Source organism: Bombina bombina, chromosome 2 (genome assembly GCF_027579735.1).
Source record: "Bombina bombina isolate aBomBom1 chromosome 2, aBomBom1.pri, whole genome shotgun sequence".
NCBI classification, from domain to species: domain Eukaryota; kingdom Metazoa; phylum Chordata; class Amphibia; order Anura; family Bombinatoridae; genus Bombina; species Bombina bombina.
This window is the reverse complement of record NC_069500.1, coordinates 363,817,603-363,841,495: the sequence shown is the minus strand read 5'-3', so window position 1 is coordinate 363,841,495 and position 23,893 is coordinate 363,817,603. Positions and strand designations below refer to the sequence as shown.

Sequence of the window (23,893 nt, the reverse complement as noted above, 5' to 3'; positions counted from 1 at the left end):
TTCAGCTAACATAAGTCAGGAAATTGTAGTTCTGTCTCTTTGTTTAAATCCGGGTTCTTCTAAGGAGAGGTTGTTACATAATATAGATGTGGTTAGGGCATTAAAATGCTACCTTCATGATACCAAGGAATTTCGTCAATGTCATGATTTTGTCCGTTCATCGCCGTGTCACCGCGGCTCCCGGATCTTCTCTGTGTGAATGACGTCACGTTGCTTAGCAACGTGACGCATCCTCTGACACACCCCTCTGATGACGTCGCCGCTCCTGCCTTTAAACCACGGCGGGAGATCTTACTCGGGGCCCGTTTGTTTGTTTCCCTTGGAGTTTGTGAGTACTTTACCAAGATCTGTTTTCTATTCTTGTGTACCGTCTTCTGCCTGCCTGACCTAGCCTTTTGCCTTAACCCTGCTACTGTTGTTTGGATACCGACTACTGCCTGCCTGACCTTGCTTTTGCCTTAACCCTGCTACTGATGTTTGGATACCGACTTCTGCCTGCCTGACCTTGCTTATGCCTTATCCCTCAATCTTTTCTTGGATATATTTTCCTATTTACTACCTGCTTAAAGGGACATTTACTTTTACAAGCTGCAAAAGAGAACTTTGCCTTTTTGTTTGTTACAAGCCTGCTTAAAGGGACATTTACTTTTTCAAGCTGCAAAAGAGAACTTTGTCTTTCTGTTTGTTACAAGCCTGCTTAAAGGGACATTTACTTTTACAAGCTGCAAAAGAGAACTTTGTCTTTTTGTTTGTTACAAGCCTGCTTAAAGGGACATTTACTTTTACAAGCTGCAAAAGAGAACTTTGTCTTTTTGTTTGTTACAAGCCTGCTTAAAGGGACATTTACTTTTACAAGCTGCAAAAGAGAACTTTGTCTTTTTGTTTGTTACAAGTCTGCTTAAAGGGACATTTACTTTTACAAGCTGCAAAATAGAGCATGATCTTTATATTTTCCTATCCTGCTTAAAGGGACGTTTTTTCTTTTGTGGCTTTCCTGCGTACTGGAACAATTATTATTTTTTGTAACCAATCTCATCTGTTTCCTGAGTGGGTCACGTCCTGGTTATTTCTCAGTGTGCTAGCGTGTGTTTTACTATTCACGCTAGCAGTTGGGTTGCACCCCGGACTGATTCCTAATGGCTGACAGTCAATCTCAGTACATGTTTGTATTTGTTTCTGGTAAGCGCAAGGGTCGGTCAGAGGGCTTCTGCAGTTACTTTGTCTTTCTGGTTGAGAAGTCTTATTCGTATGGCCTACTTGGAAGCGGGGCAGCTGCCTCTGGCTCATATTACTGCTACCTCCACTCATTCTGTGGCTATGTCTTGGGCTTTTAAGAATGAGGCTTCGGTTGAACAGATCTGTAAGGCTGCAACCTGGTCTTCTTTACATACTTTCACTAAATACTATTAGTTCATTGTTTTTGCCTCAGCTGAGGCATCATTTGGGTTCTTCAAGCAGTAGTGTCCAGTAACTAGGGACTGCATCGCCTTTTTTTTTTTTATCCCACCCTACTTTTTGTGGATAGGTATTCATGGACTCTCACTATCATTAGAAAGAAAGTATAATTTATGGTTACCTGATAAATTATTTTCTTTCTTGGTAGTGAGAGTCCAGAAACCCACCCTGACTAATGATAGCGGCAGCACTTCTGTACCCCTTTTATATATTTTACTTTTTCTTATCTTTGATGTAAAACTACTGGGAGGGAAGGGGAAGTAGGAGGGATAGTAAAATGTTTGGGGTGTCTCTACCTCCTCCTGGTGGCCAGGTTTTGTATTCCCATATGTTAGAATAGAAATTTGTGGACTCTCACTTCCAAGAAAGAAAATTTATCTGGTAAAAATTATTTAAATATTTTTTAAATTCCTCTGAAGATATACATATAAATGATTACATCTTCTCTGAAAATATTTTGCTTTCTAGAGGTAAATTTAAACCACAAGAACCTTTATTAACCTCTACATAATTAGCAAGATCTTTTTTCTTTTCAGACATCTCCTATACTCACATCAATCAAAGCCAAAAATATGTCTTTATATAGACACTGTCAAGTTGGTATAGGTCTATGTTTTTTTTCCTCTCCCTGTTATGATAACTTGTCAGATTCCTGCTCAGCTCAATTGAAACCGGAATCTACTTCAGTTCAAGTTTTGACAGGTTATAAAAGTAGCTTATTAACAGAAAGCTGAACAGTAAGTTGTCATGCCAGGTTTTATATAGAGCAATCACCAATACACTTTAATATTTTTGGTCTCCCTGTGCTTATTGGAAATTAAAGAAACAGTAACAAGTAATGAATTGTTATTTTTGGTTAGTCAACGTGAGAAGTATTTTTATCTATGATATTTTGATTATAACTCAAATACAAGTCTAAAAGTTATTAAACTTCCTTGACTTTAAAACATTTTTTTTTATTTTACATTTTAAACCAAACTTATAAACTAAAGTAAAAAATAAAATGTTTCTAAAAAAAAAAAAAAAAAAAAAGTGTATTCAGATCTCAATCACCAAATTGCTTCTCTTTAAAGGAAGTGTGTACTCAGGCAAGCAGGTGATAAAAGTTAATTTTATTTAAAGCTCCTGCAGGCACACCCTTTCAAATGGGCTGGGTTCTTTCTCTATCCCAGCCCAACTCTGGGAGGTTTATTTCTTATGCTGCTTATTGTTTGCATAGTTTTCCTATAGTTAACACTGCAGTATTGACATTTTTAGCATAGGAAGCAGTTTAAACTGACAAAAGCAGTTATTCCAAATATTAAAATAAATGTAAAAAATTTGTCTCTTAACGACAGTCTGTCCTCTATCTATCTATCTTCAGCCTCTTCAGTCTGTGGATTTTTTTTTTTACTTTAAATGTACAGTTTTAAAGGGGCATGAAACACTTTGTAATACCAGTCAAGTGTGAAGATTTTTTTATGTTAACATCTTGTTTGCTGCAGTTTTTTTCCAATAGCCAAACACCCCACCCACCACTTGCAGCATCACAGAGAGCCAAGCACAGTGAGGTTAATGGCAAAATATATATCCCAGGCAGGAGTGGCATAGAAATCCATCTAATTTATTAGATACAATGTAAAAACATTTGTCTGAAAAAGTATCAAAACATCAGTAAAACAAACAGCAAGGAAGACTGCAGCTCCGTGGCCACTGTGAATTTCATTGCTGCCACTTATTTTCAGTTCCTGTTAGAAATGGAAGTGCTGAACACTGTTATATTCCACACAACCATTGGCTGCACACTCTAGTGACCTATTTATAACTGTCCCTAATTGGTCACAGCAGAGAAAGTAACCTAAGTTACAACATAGGTATTTCCTCTTAGCTCCTCTGCTGTACAAGCACTGGATGTAGCGCTGTATACAGCAACAGACATCAGGGGGTCGATCCGATATAAAGCGTCGCCCGCAAAAGCCCGCAAAAGAAGTTACGCGCGTATATTTCTGCCGTCGCCCGCAGTTTTTTGGGCCATAGGCAGGTATACCAAACCCGCGCAGTTTGGTATCCAATATGCAGCGTAAGGACTTACGTGGCGAAAATGGAGAAAACTTACTCCATTTTCACCTCGCCACAAAAAGCAGCCGTAAGAAGCCTTACGCTGACTATTGGAGCCCCGTAACTCCCTAAACTAACTAGAAAATAAACCTAACACCTAACGCATGCGCAATGTCTATCTCCCTGTCAACCGCGATCTGCTAAAATAAACCTAACACCTAACGCATGCGCAATGTCTATCTACCTGTCAACCGCGATCCCCCCCAGAAATCCCTAATAAAGTTATTACCCCCTAAACCGCCGCTCCCGGACCCCGCCGCCATCTACATAAACTAACCCCCTACTGTGAGCCTCTAAAACCGCCGCCATCTACCTTATCTATCCCCTAATCTGACCCCTTACCCCGCCGCCACCTATATAAAAATGATTAACCCCTAATGTAAGCCCCTTACACCGCCGCCATCTCTATTAAAATGATTAACCCCTAATTTAATCTACCTACCCCGCCGCCAGCTATATTATCTATATTAACCCTAAGTATATTATAGTTAATATAGGTATTACATTATATATATTAACTATATTAACCCTAATTATATTAGGGTTAATATAGTTAATATAGTTACTATAGTATTTATATTAACTATATTAACTCTATCTAACCCTAACTAAATTTATATTAAATTAATCTAATTCATTTATAAACTAAAATATTCCTATTTAAATCTAAATACTTACCTATAAAATAAACCATAAGATAGCTACAATATAATTAATAATTACATTGTAGCTATGTTAGGGTTAATATTTATTTTACAGGTAAATTGTTAATTATTTTAACTAGGTATAATAGATATTAAATAGTTATTAACTATTTAATATCTACCTAGTTAAAATAATTACCCAATTACCTGTAAAATAAATCCTAACCTAAGTTACAAATACACCTACACTATCAATAAATTTAATAAACTACTAACATCTATCTAAAAATACAATTAAATTAACTAAACTAAATTACAAAAAAAAACAAACACTAAATTACAAAAAATAAAAAAAAGATTACAAGATATTTAAGCTAATTACACCTATTCTAAGCCCCCTAATAAAATAATAAACCCCCAAAATAAAAAAAATTCCCTGCCCTATTCTAAATTCAACAAATTTCAAAGCTCTTTACCTTACCAGCCCTTAAAAGGGCCTTTTGTGGGGCATGCCCCAAAGAATTCAGCTCTTTTGCATACAAGAAATACAATACCCCCCCCCCATTACAACCCACCACCCACATACCCCTATTCTAAACCCACCCAAACCCCCCTTAAAAAAGCCTAACACTACCCCCCTGAAGATCTCCCTACCTTGTCTTCACCACACCGGGCCGAACTCCTGATCCGATCCGGGCGATGTCTTCCTCCAAGCGGCAAAGAAGAATTCTTCCTCCGGCGATGTCTTCCTCCAAGCGGCAAAGAAGAATTCTTCCTCCGGCGACGTCTTCCTCCAAGCGGCAGCAAAGTCTTCATTCTTCCGGCGGCATCTTCAATCTTCTTTCTTCGCTCCGCCGCCGCGGAGCATCCATCCCGGCCGACTGCTGAACTTGGAATGATGTACCTTTAAATGACGTCATCCAAGATGGCGTCCGCCGAATTCCGATTGGCTGATAGGATTCTATCAGCCAATCGGAATTAAGTTAAAAAAATCTGATTGGCTGATTGAATCAGCCAATCAGATTCAAGTTCAATCCGATTGGCTGATCCAATCAGCCAATCAGATTGAGCTCGCATTCTATTGGCTGTTCCGATGATTTGTCCGATGATTTTCTGCAAACTGTGTTTCTTTAAAGGGACATGAAAGTCAAAAATAAAGTTTCATGATTCAGACAGAGCATGCAATTTTATGAGACTTTTTACATTTACTTTTAATATCAAGTTTACTTTGTACTTTTTTATCTTTTGTTGAAAGGCATACCTACGTAGGCTCATGAGCAGCAATGCACTACAGTGTTTTAGCTAGTGATTGGTAGTTGCACATATATGGCTCTGGCCATTGGCTCACCAGATATGTTCAGCTAGCTCTCGGTAGCGTATTGCTCTTCTGGAGCTTACTTTAACTATGTATTTAACACATTTGCATGCAAATAGTGCTACAATAAAAGGCTCTAATCCATTAGGACGTGTTCTTTTAAACTGTTATATCCATTTAAGCAGGTTTTATGATTTTTTTTACAGTACGTTTTGCACAGCAGAATTGTTTTTCTCCGTTTTCCGTAATTTCTTATAATCGAAGTCTGTTTTTTTTTTTATATTCTTATGCTTGTGTGGCTTACTGAAGTCCTGCTGTGAAGAATTCTCCATCCTGATACATTTCCAGGGGAGGATCAGTACTTCTTTCCTGGACATTTATTGATCTGCTAAAAAGGACATCATAAGCATCCCCAGAATTAAAGTATGAAAATCTAACCTGCGGTGCTGAAATAAATATATATACTGACTCTGGGCTTGCTCTTCGATGTGTGCTCGGCGTATCCGGGAGATATAAACATGCTTTATGCACTAACCAAAATAAGTAACACAATGCACAATGAATAAATGAAAAGGTTTATAATTAATATAATTAATTAATTATTTGGACATGATTTCATGTTGGAACATTATTTTTTATCTGAAATAACTGTCTGTCGAAATATACAACAAGGCCTATGATTATATTAAGGTTAGGTGAATGTGTTCTCATTCTTGTGAAAAATAACAAGTGTTGGCTGCATTCATTCTAACTAGATGACAAATGGGGGGAAATCCCTTCATCAAATATAACATTTCAATATCAAATGTAATGTTCACATATTTAAATATCAACATTAAAATGTTGATTCTCATTGACTTTAAAGGGACATTGCAGCCAACATTGGAATCCACATTGATGCATTTTAGTTTTGAATACAAGCATTTTTGATATATACATTTATTAGAAAGAAAAATTCTAATAATAACCGTTATAGCGGTTTCAAAAGTGTATTTAAGTATGCTCTGTGCACCAGAATTGAAACCACAACACTTGCTAATAGAGCCTAAAGTGCTTATAGCATCTGGTAATGACTTGATTTGTTAATCGCTGACATGATACAAGCCCCACTGGTGTTCTGAGCAGCTGCAGAATGGTGCACTGACAATATCTAGCTATGCTTCATGTGCAGCAAAAAATGCTAACACTAAAACAGTTATAACTTTTACTAAAACATTTTTGCCAATACATGTATGTTGCAAATGTGTTTCTATTCAAAGATTTAGTGACCGGAATGTACCTTTAAAGGGACACTAAACTCATTTTTTTTCTTTAATGATTCTGATAGAAGTATGCTATTTTAAGCAACTTTCTAATTTACTCCTATTATACATTTTTCTTCATTCTCTTGCTATCTATATGTCCCTAGAGAGATGCAACTGCACCTCACTGACGAGGCCCACAGAAGGCCGAAACGTACGTCTGGGGGTTTGTTGTTTCTCTTGTTCAGAGAAGAATTGCCTGGTATTTCGGCGTTAGACTGATATGCTACAGAATATTTTTTTCTCTGTGAAAAGACACTGCGGATCAGGTCCGCCATACCTCGCTGAATACGGCGAGCAATACGCTCGCCATATTCAGCATTGCACCAGCAGCTCACAAGAGCTGCTGGTGCAACGCCGCCCCCTGCAGGCTCGCGGCCAATAGGCCGCCAGTAGGGGGGTGTCAATCAACCCAATCGTACTCAATCGGGTTGATTTGCGGCGATGTCTGTCTGCCTGCTCAGAGCAGACGGACAGGTTATGGAGCAGCGGTCTTTGTGACCGCTGCTTCATAACTGCTGTTTCGGAGCTTGATACATATGCCCCATAGTGTGCTAAAAGAGAATGAACAGGCATGGAAGTTATTCTAGCTTTTGTTCTGCGTCAGCTGAGTGCGTATCTCTCTCTTTTCCTGTGTGTGTGTTTCCTGTGTGTGTGGGTGTTACCTTATGTTTTATACACAGTAAAATCTGTTTGTTTAAAAATGCCAGTGAGTGCTTGCCTCTGTGGATTATTGTATATTGAAGTTTGGCTGGCACCCTGGGTGTTGTAGCGGAAAGTGAGTGCTGGGTTCCTCTGATATATATATATATATATATATATATATATATATATATATATATATACTGTATATATTTTCAGAAGGCGTGCAAATCTTGGTCATTGATAAAATACTTGCAAATACATTTCATATGTCTTAGAATATGTTTTGTTTACTGATGTAAAAGAAACAGCAGTGATGAACAAGTTGATTGTCCTGTTTTGGCCTCCAGAGTCTCATATCGATATGTTCTGCTGTGTATAGAATAAATGGTAAAATCATGGTGTGGTGTAGAGGGTTATGTTATGTGAGTGGAGAAGGCAGTGATGGGCTTTGTAAGGGTAAAACTGCATGTGCTTGAACAAGGCAGTAATGTTCACCACAAATAGAGGATGGATCTTCCAACTAACAGTAGAAATCTGAGTTCTCTTTGTATCAGTGTCGGCAATCTGTCTGCCAAAAGCTTCGTCTGTAATAGAAACAGATGTCTTATGTATTTTTGTGAGAAACTTTAAATTATTTCTGTCTCTTTCTTCCTTTTCCCTCTATTGCACTTTTTTATTGGAAAAAAAAAGATCTTTTTGCCAGACGTATTTTTGATGCCTAGCACAAGCGTCATGTTGGTAGATGCAATCTAGCAGAGAAGGAGAGATGTTTCTGCAGGTTACACAGTACTCCTAATGAAGTATAAATTAGTACTTTCTAATTTAATTCTATTAGCAAATGTACTTTGTTCTCTTGGTATTTTTTCTTGAAAACTAGGAACATAAACTCAGGAGCACGGATGTGTCTGGAGCACTATATAGCAGAGTTTTTGCAAGAATGTTATCCATTTGCAAGAGCACTATATGGCAGCCCTATTCCCTGCCATATACTGCTCCAGATACCTAGTAGCTATCTATTCAACAAAGAATAACATGGGAACACATTTTTTGGGTTTCATATTATAGAATAGTTATAGGAGTATTCATCTTTGTAATCTCTAAATGAGTATTGATACTAAAGAAACATTTTGGGTACTCGGTCTCAAAGCTTATAGTATTTGTAAAAAGGATTATGTGACCTAACACAAATGCACTACTTTATTTAGCACAAATGCCACAGAAGAAATGAACTCAATTTGCTGCACATATCATGCAAGCATTGTCATGTGGATCTCGGTTCTCTCTCTCTCTTCAATCTGTGTCTCTTTAGGGACCTTGCACAGCACATCCCACCAGTATATCATCTAAATGTTTACATTTGTTACAGGGATATGAAACCCAACATGAAACGTTTCCAAATTACTTCTATTGTCAAATTTGCTTCATTCCCATGAAATTGTGTGTTGATGAGATACCTAGGTAGGCATGTGTAGCAGGAAATAGTGTTGCCTCAAGTGATCTTGGAAATAGACAACGTTCTTACAAAACTGCTGCTATATAGTGGTCCAGAAATGGCCCCACTCCTAGGCATGCACCTCTGCTTTTTTTAACAAAAGATACAAACAGTTGTTTAAAATGATATGTTCCATCTGAATCATCAAAGAAAAATTTGGGGGATTTGGGGTTCTGATCACAAAAGTATCCCAGATGATAGTGAGGAAATGGATTTTTAGGCTTCCTGTTGCTGCTTGCCAGAAGAGCCAGGAAATAGAATATACTTTAACAGAGCTGGGGGTGAGTCTTCAGTGGGGTACTTTAAATAGGGGTGAGGTGTTAGTCATTGGATTGTTTAAGGCGCATAGTAGGTATTGTTGGGGTATTTTGCATGGAGGCTGCTTTAATGTAAACGGCAGATGGGATGTTACATATTATATATTGTTATATAAAATACTGGTGTTATTTGAATAAAATGGCAAAACCCTGTGTGATTCAGTTCTACAGATGGTTTAATATATTTGGCATTTTATCATCTACTGTGTTTCCTGATAGACTTCACACTAAGTCTTGCCATCTTCTTACTACTGCAGTTTTATTGACAAAGACACAGTTCTACAACACTTATTTAGAGAAAATTGTATTTAATACATGTTTTTAGAGATATGATCAGAGATACTGGGTTTCTTGCTCATTAGAACTTGAAGTTTCTTACTGGATCCTAAAGTGTTAACTATTTCTAGAAAAGCCATTTAGCGCAAAGTTCTAGAATTAAAGTAATTACGAGTTGAGTGGTCTCCAAATGCATCCCCATGACACTGCAGTTCAGAATTGACTTGCTCCGTATCTCCTCTTCCTGCATTATTATATCAGTCAGTAATGATACATTTCCTCTCACCAGCCTGTGGTCTAAACTGAAGTGCAACCTACATTTCTCCTGAATACACAAACCAGATGCCTCATTGTTTTTATCTTTCATGTCACGGCCTACAATCCATCATATCGAAATGAATTTGATCCAACTCAGAGACCTTTCTATGAAATGAGGTTTTATTTATTTTTGCTCCTTTTTTTTCTGAAAGCCTCAGGACGGCATATTTATTGTAATGCTCACTCTCATAAATATCTTTACATAATTTGATTGTTGCTTATAGAACAACTGACAAGCCAATAAATCATTCTAAAGGGGTATTGGATTCATAATGAACTGCAATTAAAAGCTATATTTAAACACCGGACTTTTGTGAACAAATAAAGATGTATTGCTCTGCAATTATGTTTTTGTTTATTATTTATTGTTATTTAAACAAAAAAAGATAATTTGGTGTTTCTAATTGTGACTGTTTCCAAAATGCATTTCCCTCATGCTGGTTAACTTTGTAATCGAGTAATTAAATTCTAAATAATTACCTTACGGCTAGATTACGAGTTTTGCGGTAAGCTTAAAAAGCAGTGTTAACAGGTCCTAACGCTGCTTTTTAACGCCCGCTGCTATTACGAGTCTTGCAAGGGGCACCGCACACTTTTTTGGCCTTACTGCAAATCAACATACGCAATTTGTGTATAGTCTATTTTCAATGGGACTTGCATAGCGCCGGTATTACGAGCTTGTCCTGGGAGGCCAAAAAGTGAGCGGTACACCCTATCCTGCCAAGATTCCTACCGCATTTTAAAGTCAGTAGTTATGAGTTTTACACTGCAAAGCCGTAGCATAAAACTCATAACTAAAGTGCTAAAAAGTACACTAAACACCCATCAGTGACGTGCAGTGACGTCAGAGGATGGTGAGGCAGTGGCTAGGATACGCCTTCATTCTTTAGATATCCTTTGTTGAAGAAATAGCAATGCACATGGGTGAGCCAATCACATGAGGTATCTATGTGCAGCCACCAATCAGCAGCTACTGAGCATATTTAGATATGATTTTCAACAAAGGACATCAAAAGAATAAAGAAAATTAGATATTAGATGTAAATTGGAAAGTTATTTAAATTTGCATATGGGTTTCATGTCCCTTTAAATGGTGTCTTGGAAAACTGGTCAACTTAGTAAACATCTGATTTTAGTCTAAAAGGATTGTAACAGAAACTCTTGCCAGATAACACAATGCTTGCTCTGATTATGAGATCTAGAAATCCATGCCCATTAAAATATGTTTAAAACATACATTTTACTTTAATGCTGCAAATTATGCTTATAGATTCTTTCATTACATAAGGGATGAGAGTCAGAGGGGGAGGAAGAGAGACAGAGAGAGAAAGAGACCATGAGGGAGAACAACACATAAGGAGAGAGATGGATAGATAGAGAGAGACACACACACACACACACACACACACAAGGGGGGGGGGGGGGGGCACTGCATTTTAAAGTAATAAAACAGCAGAGCTACAAAGAGTTCAGAAAATTAGTCTATAATTTAGTGTGAAGTACAGAGGCAAGCTGCTAAGTTAGTGGGTGTAAAGTTTGAGTAAACAGAATACAAAAACGACCCTGCTGTAAAAGACTAAAAAAAACACTAAACCACATTCATTAAATTATCATTTTAACTAACAGAATCTTTCAGTAAAATCTTACTTTAATAAGATGTGGGTGAAACACTGCTCTCTGTGCCTCTCTCCTGCTCTGTAAGGATTCAGGAAGTGACAGTGGCACATTCCACTGCACTTAGAGGGGAAGAACAGAACTCTCTTTTTCACTTTAGCAAAGCTAGCAGGTTCACAGGACAGCAACAAAATATATGAAAGTTGTTTTTTTGCGTTTTTGTTTTGTTTTATATGATTTAACATCCAGCCCCAACCCTATGTTCCACTTACTAATGCCTCTCACTGGATTGGTTCAGCCCAAATAGGACTGCCTCAAATAAGCAGTTAATGAGCCATGCAATGATCTTAACCACTTGCATCCAGTAGATGGCGCAGCATGTTGTGTAATGGTGGGCAGACCTGATTGTGCCTCTTCATTGCACAACATATAGCTGTGAGAAAAAAAAATGCTGGGGGAAAAAATTTACAATTTTTTTTTTTAAAGCCAATAAAAAAAATATATTTTTGCCCATATAAGAGGTGAAGCACTGCCTCACCTGCCTCTAGTGACTGCACATCACTGACACCCATAAACTACCTATTAACCCCTAAACCGAGGCCCTCCCACACCGCAAACACTAAAATAAAATTATTAACCCCTAATCTGCCGCTCCGGACATCGCCGCCACTAGAATAAACATATTAATTCCTAAACCGCCACACTACCGCCTCGCAAACATTAGTTAAATATTATTAACCCCTAATCTGCCGCCCCCAACGTCACCGCCACGATATTAAATGTATTAACCCCTAAATCTAAGTCTAACCCTAACACCCCCTAACTTAAATATAATTAAAAGAAATATAAATTAAAATTACTACCATTAACTAAATTATTCCTATTTAAAACTAAATACTTACCTGTTAAATAAACCCTAAACTAGCTACAATATAACTAATAGTTACATTGTAGCTAGCTTAGGTGTTATTTTTATTTTACAGGCAAGTTTGTATTTATTTTAACTAGGTAGAATAGTTATTAGTTATTAACTATTTAATAACTACCCAGCTAAAATAAATACAATTTGACCTGTAAAATAAAACCTAACCTAATTTACAATAACACCTAACACTACACTACAATTAAATACAATTAACTAAATTAAATACAATTAGCTAAATTACAAAAAAACAAAACACTAAATTACAGAAAATAAAAAACAAATTACAAGATATTTAAACTAATTACACCTAATCTAAGAACCTTATCAAAATTAAAAAAGCCCCCCCAAAATAAAACAAACCCTAGCCTAAACTAAACTATCAATAGCCCTTAAAAGGGCCTTTTGCGGGGCATTGCCCTAAAGAAATCGTCTCTTTTACCTGAAAAAGAAAATACACACAACCCCCCCAACAGTAAAACCCACCACCCACACAACCAACCCCCCAAATAAAACCCTAACTAAAAAAACCTAAGCTCCCCATTGCCCTGAAAAGGGCATTTGGATGGGCATTGCCCTTAAAAGGGCATTTAGCTCTATCGCTGCCCAAAGCCCTAACCTAAAAATAAAACCCACCCAATACACCCTTAAAAAATCCTAACACTAACCCCCGAAGATTCACTTACCGGGAGAAGTCTTCATCCAATCGGCAATCTGTCCTCAACAAAGCCGGCAGAGGTCTTCATCCAGACGGCATCTTCTATCTTCATCCTTCCGACGCGGAGCGGCTCCATCTTCAAGACATCCAGCGCGGAGCATCCTCTTCTTACGACGTCTTCTTGCTGGATGAAGGTACCTTTAAGTGACGTCATCCAAGATGGCGTCCCTTAGATTCCGATTGGCTGATAGAATTCTATCTGATCCAATCAGCCAATAGGATTGAGCTTGCATTCTATTGGCTGATTGGAACAGCCAATAGAATGCGAGCTCAATCCTATTGGCTGATTGGATCAGCCAATAGGATTGAAGTTCAATCCTATTGGCTGATTGCAACAGCCAATAGGATTTTTTCAACCTTAATTCCGATTGGCTGATAATCGGAATCTAAGGGACGCCATCTTGGATGATGTCACTTAAAGGTACCTTCATTCAGCAAGAAGACGTCGTAAGAAGAGGATGCTCCGCGCCGGATGTCTTGAAGATGTACCCGCTCCGCGTCGGAAGGATGAAGATAGAAGATGCCGTCTGGATGAAGACTTCTGCCCGTCTGGAGGACCACTTCTGCCGGCTTCATTGAGGACATCTTGCCGCTTGGATGAAGACTTCTCCCGGTAAGTGAATCTTCGGGGTTAGTGTTAGGATTTTTTAAGGGTGTATTGGGTGGGTTTTATTTTTAGGTTAGGGCTTTGGGCAGCAATAGAGCTAAATGCCCTTTTAAGGGCAATGCCCATCCAAATGCCCTTTTCAGGGCAATGGGGAGCTTAGGTTTTTTAGTTAGGGTTTTATTTGGGGGGTTGATTGTGTGGGTGGTGGGTTTTACTGTTGAGGGGGTTGTGTTTATTTTCTTTTTCAGATAAAAGAGCTGATTTCTTTGGGCCAATGCCCTGCAAAAGGCCCTTTTAAGGGCTATTGGTAGTTTAGTTTAGGCTAGGTAGGGGTTTTTATTATTTTGGGTGGGCTTTTTTTATTTGATAGGGCTATTAGATTAGGTGTAATTAGTTTAAATATCTTGTAATTTGTTTTTAAATTTTGGTAATTTAGTGTTTGTTTCTTTTTTGTAATTTAGGTAATTGTATTTAATTTATTTAATTGTATTTTATTTAGGTAATTTATTTAATTGTAGTGTAGTGTTAGGTGTTATTGTAACTTAGGTTAGGTTTTATTTTACAGGTCAATTTGTATTTATTTTAGCTAGGTAGTTACTAAATAGTTATTAACTATTTAGTAACTATTCTACCTAGTTAAAATAAATACAAACTTGCCTGTAAAATAAAAATAAACCGTAAGCTAGATACAATGTAACTATTATATTGTAGCTAGCTTAGGGTTTATTTTATAGGTAAGTATTTAGTTTTAAATAGGAATAATTTAGTTAATGATAGTAATTTTATTTAAATTTATTTAAATTTATATTTAAGTTAGGGGGGGTTAGGGTTAGACAGGTTTAAAGGGTTAATAAATTTAGAATAGTGGCGGCGACGTTGGGGGCGGCAGATTAGGGGTTAATAAATGTAGGTAGGTTGCAGCGACATTGGGGGAGGGAGATTAGGGGTTAAAAAATATAATGTAGGTGTCGACGATGTTGGGGGCAGCAGATTAGGGGCTAATAAGTATAATGTAGGTGGAGGCGATGTCCGGAGCGGGAGATTAGGGGTTAATAAGTATAATTTAGTTGTCAGGGGCGGCAGTTTAGGGGTTAATAAGTGTAAGATTAGGGGTGTTTAGACTCGGGGTTCATGTTAGGGTGTTAGGTGTAAACATAAAATGTGTTTCCCCATAGGAATCAATGGGGCTGCGTTACTGAGCTTTACGTTGCTTTTTGGCAGGTGTTAGACTTTTTCTCAGCCTGCTCTCCCCATTGATGTCTATGGGGAAATCTTGCACGAGCACGTACAACCAGCTCACCGCTCACTTAAGCAGCGCTGGTATTGGAGTGCGGTATGGAGCTCAATTTTGCTCTACTACGCTCACTTCTTGCCTGTTAACGCCGGGTTTGTAAAAACCCGTAATACCAGCGCTGCAGGTAAGTGAGCGGTGAGAATAATGTGCAAGTTAGTCAAAAAATGCAGTTTTATGAAAGGCGCTGGGAAGCTGAGGGATATGATATAATCTGTCTATGACTACTTAAAATATTAAGTCTTTGACCAATAGAAAATATTAGAGATGAATTGTTGTTTACCAGAGTATATATATGGGTGTATATAATCCCATACGTAGATTGAAAGCTATTTGTATAATGAATCAAATAATTGTGTTCAGAAATTAATCCAACAACTCTGTATAAATAATAAATGGGATTTAATCAATATAAAAATACATATAAGTAAAAATTCAATAAAATAAAGTTGTGGCCACAACTAATAAGCTTGTTGAAAAACGATATAGACAATTCTCTAAAATTCATCTAAACCATAGATAGTAACAAATATGAGACTAATATCTGATTTTACAATATGCTCAAAAACACATTCTGTAGAACTTTAAATGACACTAATAGTGAAGATTTACTCATAGGGTGACACTTAATAGTGAAGAAAACACTTAATAGTGAAGAATTAAAAAGTCTCTTAAAAAGAAACAACCTTGAATTTGTTTCTTTGTAGTTTGAGTAATTGTATCAAAATATCAAATATCAAAAATATCAAATATCAAAGTCTCCTATAGACATTGATACAAATTTAAGGATGATATAAAAAAAACTGGCTGTTCTCCAGTGTTAGGTTGTGACTGAAGTGTAGTAGTGCAATTTGTATCCAAATTCAGTTGTAACACCTTTCACATGCAACGTGTAAAATATATAGATAAATGCTGGTTTTATTTCCGTTTTTCTTGTGAGAGAAAAAAAGTGATCGTTATTGTGACTTAACGTTATGTTATTGCGTGTTCCAACTTGTATGATACTAAGATCGCTGTGTGATTCTATCCGATCTTATGTATATAATTATCCGATGATAATATTTGTGCAACTGTGTGTTACGTGAAACAGTGATTGTGTTCAAAGTCAGTTGTTATTATCTTCCAAATATGTATGTCCAGTGTTAATAGCAGTTTGCTTTTGTAAGTATTAGTATACTTGTAAGTATGATGCAATGTTGTGGCTTTATGACAGACTTACCTGGCTGCGCTCCCTGGCCGGCGTTGTCCTTGCACGGCGGAAGTACTCGCAGCCGATTCACTGTCTGGTGTAGCCCGTTTTTTTCTCCGCTGTTTCCGTGTGGTCTTTTCCGTGTGGTTTGGCAACCTTAAGCCTTGCAAGTCCCTTGTAGAGTTGGTTCCCTTGTAGAGTTGGTTCCTCCTATAGTCTGCAGCGCTATTGGAGAAAACAATGACAGGTGCAATAGATCCACAAGTTAGTAACGCACCCCTCTTACTGCAAAACTCGTAATCTAGGTGTTAGTCTTTTAACTTCAGATTAGTAGAATAATACATGATTATTTTTTTGTTGTTTTTTTTTGTGTAGAAGAAGAGCAGAGAAGAAACTTGTGGAGAGGGCAGTGGTGTGGAGATCCTAGAAAATCGACCCTACACAGATGGTCCTGGGGGAGCTGGGCAGTACACACACAAGGTCTACCACATTGGCATGCACATACCCAGCTGGTTCCGCTCCATCTTGCCCAAAGCTGCCTTGCGAGTGGAAGAAGAATCCTGGAATGCTTATCCATATACACGTACCAGGTATCACCAGACGGAACATTTTTTTGCATAGGTGTATTTCATATTTGTCTTGCTAAATTCCTTAAAGTGATGCTGTACTCCACTTTTGTCTATATGTATATTTGAACGGATATACCTGTATTAGCTGTGCATTTCATACTAATGCTCAATGAGCATTAACAGGAATTACCTCTATTAGATAATGAACATTAGTAAGACCTGCTTATCTGCCAAGAAGTTTTGTAGAAAGTCCACATCTGATACAACTATATTAGTTGCATCAGTGTTTAAGTGTTTACTTTTTATATTCATATTCTGTATGGATAACAGACAACTTTAGAGTACAGTGTTCCTTTAAGCCTTTTTCCGATCCATCACACTCATTAGATACGGGTTGTGTAATTATACACTTTTTGTGGCCATGCAGACCATCTACACTCACATCACCAGCTCCAGACCTAAATTGAACCTCATGACTGAAGTCTTTGTATAAGGCATTGTGTGTTCAATAATATGTTCACTTAGGTTAATTATGCAATTTGTATAATGACATCATATTTAGAAAGAATAATTGCTTTAGAAAAAGAAATTGTCAGTGCTTAAATGCAAACTATGCTCAGCACTTCTGATTATTTTGTCTCATATCTCTCTTCTCATCAATTCTTTGTATATTTTTCTTTTTTGCATGTAAGGTTACAAGTGCACTTGTCCAGTAGCTTATCTAATGTAAACGTGGTTTACAGCAAACAGATGCTCTCAGACAAATATATATATATTCCTTATACCATATCGCTATGTAATATGTTGATATAAATAAATGATGGTTGTGATAAAAATAAAAAGAATAAAAAAAGAGATGTCTAGGATATTGTGTATCTCTCTGGCTTAAGAGCCCATCGTGTTCTGAGTATTTCTTCCTTATCATCCAATCACAGACTTATTTGTTTTCCAGATACACCTGTCCATTTGTGGAGAAGTTTTCCATAGACATAGAGACTTTCTATAAGTCTGATTCTGGAGATCATGCCAATGTGTTCAACCTTTCTCCACTAGAAAAAAGACAAGCAGCACTTGGTAAGATTTAGTGTTCTTTGTATTGTTATAGAAAATTGTTTGTCCTCATAGGATCAGACAAAAAATGTTTTCATTTATATTATGTGCAGATATAAGAATAATATTTTACAAGCTTTCAAGGTGCACTTCCCCTGTTGCCAAATCTAAAATAAGATCTCTGAAGAGTTTGAAACCATATATATACTATTTGAAAAAAGACTAGATAGGAGGACATTTTATACATTGTAAGAAAAATTAAAGTAACAATTGCAAAATCATATTTTTATATCTTGTATGCTTTTTCACACTCATTTTTTTTATGCATTATGTGCTTATTTTAATTATGATTTAACTGGTGAGTGCCCCCTCTTCTATTTGTCTATGTGAAAAACTGAAGACTTTGTATAACTGGTACCGAGGCAGGCTACATATTAAATTTAAGTGAGAGTGCTTTCTCTTCTTGGGACTATTACACACACACAATATGCAGTTTTCTTTGCTATATAACTTTCTGACAGTCAAAGGTCACAAACAATATAAACTATATGCAGAAGTTTAAATTGATCTGTAGGGTATATGTAGAGCATCTGTTTTAAATTTGCTATATCTATGATTTATATATATATATATATATGATTTTTGTTAAAGTTTGATAGTTAATACAAAATCAACTAAAAGCAGATGACATCTGGTAAACACTGTACAATATACATAACAACCTTCAGACAATACAAGGTCCTGGACACAAAATCAAAATCTCCAAGTGTAAATTGATAGATAAATCTCAAATTTCATTAGATTACACTAGGCACTGCTATAAACAAATATACTGTACATTGTACACTACATTTTTCAATATATAACTGTTGTAGATTTATTTATATAGCCCATCTGGGAGTGTTTTTGTAACAATATATAGTTTTGCTTCTCTGGGAGCTTCTATGTAAGTTTTTAAAAGGTTTTATACTGGATTTTTAGATCTGTGTCTGTGCATATTCTTCTTTATAGTAGTATCTATTACATGCAGTTATATGAAAATTGCTGTGTCCCTTTAAGGAAGTTGACAAAGATCTTTATCATGTAAACTTATTACAATAATATATCAAATAACACAATCAACTATGACCACTATAATCCAGAAAATACTTAAATATAAAATGTTAGCTAAAAAAATAATAATCCTCTTCCAATTTTCTATAACCAAAAACACACATACAAAAATAAAAAAGGCCATCCTGACCTCTGCTTCATAATTCAAATGATCCAAATATAACAAAACCGTTTTACTTAATCCATCAACCAGTGAGGGGGTAGTTATACCTCCTTGAATAGCAGTATGGAAATAGGTGATTTTTGTAACGGTAAAATATGTTGTAATTGAGCATGTATTGGAAAGGATAAAGTGACCGTTCCTCATTTATGAAAGGAGGATTGTAGTTGACACTCAGAGGATATAGTCAAGTCAAATTGTTCTATTATAATTTGCAACTTCATTTTCCTAACAAATTCAATAATACTCTGGCTAGGTCATGACTTCCAACCCTTAAATATTAAATTACTCCCTTCCAGTATTTAATTAAACAATTATCATCACCTTGGACCGGTTCATGAAACAAAAACGATATAACCATCGAGACCCATATTTAATGTTTGGAAAAGCAAACCATCCAATTGCTTTTAGCTGCCACAATTTTCCATATTATATCTATGATATTTAACATTTTTGAGGATTTTAACATTTTTCCTCCCCATTGTATTTCTTTCCTTATTTTTCTTCTGAGCAATCACTGTTTATAGTATTTGGTTATTTCTTCAATTCCATATCTGCTTATATATTGTTTTATATTTTTGAGGGGGGGGGGGGAAAGCTTGTAATCTATTGGATACATATATTAATCAGAAATATATACAGACATACAGATTTGCCTGTAGTTGCATGTTTAACAAGAATGTATAACTGAGCCTTAAATATCAGTCTGCTGTGAAGCTGCACCAAGTCCCAGAGAGGCACCTAATGTCTATCGATTTTGGGGAAATTAGCCGTTTTTATTGGCTAGATGTCTTCATCCCTGAAAACGCCATTCAGATAGACACTAATTAGCACCCAAGCAGTCAGTCGTAAGAGAGACATTATTCCTCATCCCCAAAGCTGGTTGCCATGGCAGGAGATAGATACATGCTGACATAAAAGTAGAATGTGACGCAGCCAGCTGAACTCGGTAGCACAGTTAGAGAGAAGGATTCTGAATTATTCTCTCTAGGTGACATTAAAAAAGAAAGCTGTGCCTCATCTAGCTAATTTTAGACTATACCGCAGAGCTGGTAGGTGGGCGGTCAGGTGAAGAATAGACAAAAGATAAAAGAGGATAATAAAAAAAAAAACATAAAGAAATGAACTTTGAAAAAAAAAAAGAAAGGCAGAATCATTTGCATTATATGTTAAAAATAAAACTATTAAAACTATTCTTATGAACAGCGGAGTCTGAGCATGTGGGATTCCAACAACAAGCAGGGGTCTGCAGCGTATTGCCAAAGGCTTCAAGCAAATTCTTCAACTGTACTAAATGTCAACGTTTTGTAAACAGTTTAAATATCAGTTGGCTATACCTAAATACAAAGAGTTGAAACTCTAGTAATGTTTACAGCAGTTGCTACAGCAAAAAATAAATAAAAATATATTAAAATATTTGTAGTTGTACAGGAAAATGATATATATATATATATATATATATATATATATATATATATATATATATATATTTATTTATATATATACTGTATATTTATTAAATGTCAGGTTTCTGTGATGTAAAAAATGAAACAAATAAATCATTTCAGAACTTTTTCCACCTTTAATGTGACCTATAATCTGTACAACCTAATTGAAAAACAAACTGAAATCTTTTAGGTAAAGGGAAATAAAAAAGTAAAATAATATGGTTGCATAAGTGTGCAAACCCTTTTATAACTGGGGATGTAGCTGTGTTCAGAATTAAGCAATCACATTCAAAATCATGTTAAATAGGAGTCAGTACACACCTGTCATCATTTAAAGTGCCTCTGATTAACCCCAAATAAAGTTCAGCTGTTCTAGTAGGTCTTTCCTGACATTTTGTTAGTCGCATCCTACAGCAAAAGCCATGGTCCGCAGAGAGTTTCTAAAGCATCAGAGGGATCTCATCTCATTGTTAAAAGGTATACGTCAGAAGAAGGGTACAAAAGAATTTTCAGTGAAGACAGTCATCATCAAGTGAAGAAAATATGGTGCAACAGTGACATTACTGGATGTCCCTCCAAAATTGATGAAAAGACGAGAAGAAAACTGGTCTAAGAGGCTGTCAAGAGGCCTACAACAACATTAAAGGAGCTGCATGAATATCTGTCAAGTACAGGCTGTGTGGTGCATGTGACAACAATCAACCGTATTCTTCATATGTCTGAGCTACGGGGTAGAGTGGCAAGATGGAAGCCTTTTCTTACAAAAAAAAAACATCCAAGCCCGGCTAAATTTTGCAAAAACACATCTGAAGTTTCCCAAATGCATGTTGCAAAAGGTGTTCTGATCTGATGAAACCAAAGTTGAATTTTTTGGCCATAATTGCAAAAGATATGTTTGGCGCAAAAACAACACAGCATATCACCAAAAGAACACCATACACACAGTGAAGCATGGTGGTGTCAGCATCATGCTTTGGGGCTGTTTTTCTTCAGCTGGAACTGGGGCCTTAGTCAAGGTAGAGGGAATAATGAACAGTTCCAAATACCAGACAATATTGGCACAAAACCGTCATGCTTCTGCTAGAAAGCTGAACATAAAGAGGAACTTCATCTTTCAGCATGACAACGACCCAAAGCATACATCCAAATCAACAAAGGAATGGCTTCACCAGAAGGAGATTAAAGTTTTGGGATGGCCCAGCCAGAGCCCAGACCTGAATCCAATTCAAAATCTGTGGGGTGATCTGAAGAGGGCTGTGCACAGGAGATGCCCGCACAATCTGACAGATTTAGAGTGTGTTTGCAAAGAAGAGTGGGCAAATCTTGCCAAGTCAAGATGTGCCATGCTGAAAAACTCATACCCAAAAAGACTGAGTGCTGTAATAAAATCAAAAAGTGCTTCAATAAAGTATTAGTTTAAGGGTGTTCACACTTATGCAACCATATTATTTTAGTTTTTTTTTTTTTATTTCCTCTGCCTAAAAGATTTCAGTTTGTTTTTCAATTGAGTTGTACAGTTTATAGGTCACACTAAAGGTGGAAAAAGTTCTGAAATGATTTATCTTAATGGTGGGTAATTGGTTGTGCCTTTTCTTTCACTTATTCATGGTATTAATGATGTGCACATTGCTTTATAAATATAAAAACATAAATAATTGGTCAATTTGGATCTTTAGCTTTTATTAGCGCCCTCCACTTATATTCTTTTAGCAAAAATCAATTTGGTTAAAGTGATCTGAAACCCAACATCCTAAATGATTCAGATAGAGACTGCAATTTTTAACGAGTTTTGAATTTACTTCTATTCAATTTTCTTAGTTCTCTTGGTATCTTTGTTGAAAAGCAGGGATGTAATTTCGGGAGCGTGCACAGGTCTATATGCCAGCATTTGTTTAGAAATGTTATCCATTTGCAAGAGCACTAGATGGCAGCACTATTTCCTGCCATGTAGTGCTCCAGAGACCTACCTAGCTATCTCTTCAACAAAGAATACCATGGGAACAAAGCCCATTTTATAAAATAAGTCAAATGGAAACGTTAAAAAAAATGTATGCTCTTTCTGGTTGGGATTTCATATTCCTTTATTGTCAAAATGTTGGGGTTCTTACTTAAAGTGACATGAAGCACAATTTTATTTCATGATTCAGATAGAGCATACCATTTTAACAAGCTTTTTAATGTATTCCTGTTATCTAATTTGTTTAGTTCTCTTTGTATCCTTTTGTTGAAAAGTATACGTAAGTAGGGTCAAAAACTGCTAATTAATGGCTGCAAATATTTGCCTCTTGTCATTGGCTTTCAGCTAGCTCCCAGTAGAGCATTACTGCCCCTTCAACAAAGGATACCAAGAAAATGAAGCAAATGATATACTAGAAATAAATTGGAAAAATTGTTTAAAATGTTATGATCTATCTGAATCGTGAAAGAGAAATGTTGGGTTTCATGTCTCTTTCATGTCTCTTAAAATGTAAAAAACAATATCTGTTAATGGAAATTAAACAGATAAGTTCTTCCAAATTTCCCTAGACTCTGTATGCCAGAACTAATGGAAAAAAACAAGCAAGGGACATGAGAAAGATTTCATTACCTGAAAAGGACTCCCAGAGAACAGAAGATTAACTAATTCCCAACCTCTAAAGTGGAAGATAATGTAAATTACTGTATGAATAATATAAATAGCAGTTAAGCATACTACAGTATGCACAAGTGTGATGATCAGATTTTGATATGGGCACAGTATATGTTTGTCAGTAGAGATATAGAACTCCAATGAGGTGCAAGGATAGCAAGAGTAGCTCTAAAAAAATAAATAGAAATGTTACAGTCTCTGATACTGAGGCAGAGCCAGTTAAAGGGACACTTAAGTCCAAATTAAACTTTCATGATACAGATAAATGGATGAATGCAAGTTTAGGAGACTTTCCAGTTTACTTCCATTATCAAATTGTGCATTACACTTTCTAAGGCACCAGTTTCTACTGAGCATGTTCAAAAATTCACAGTGTATATGTATGAGTCTGTGATTGGCTGATGGCTCACATGGTACAGAGGGCTGGAAAATCAAAGTCAATTTTTAAATTCTTCTGCTCATTTAAAATTCAAGCTAAGTGCTATTGCATTGCATTTTTATTATGCACTTGTTGATTATGCAATTCTACTGTATTTAGTAGTCCTTTAGGTTCTAAGGATACTGACATGAACCCCCCTAGTTTACAAGCTGAGTTATCACATCACATGTGATATTAGACCAGATCATGTTTCTATTGATCCTTTTCTGAGGAGATGAAGTTGGGAACAACAATGATGATTTTAGTCATTGCAGTGATAGAGTTGGGACATTGATTGACAATAG

At 36.4% G+C, this 23,893-nt stretch overlaps 1 protein-coding gene across 11 annotated transcripts in view; it reads left to right on the top strand.

Moving 5' to 3' along the window:
* Nucleotides 1-23,893, top strand: part of PITPNM2 (phosphatidylinositol transfer protein membrane associated 2) — a 545,415-nt gene that overhangs the window by 328,692 nt on the left and 192,830 nt on the right. For all 11 annotated transcript variants that reach the window (XM_053701788.1, XM_053701795.1, XM_053701793.1 and 8 more), the window contains 2 exons: nt 16,577-16,791; nt 17,723-17,844. In XM_053701788.1, coding sequence (XP_053557763.1) covers nt 16,577-16,791; nt 17,723-17,844 — 337 coding nt within the window. The remainder of the gene's footprint in view (nt 1-16,576; nt 16,792-17,722; nt 17,845-23,893) is intronic.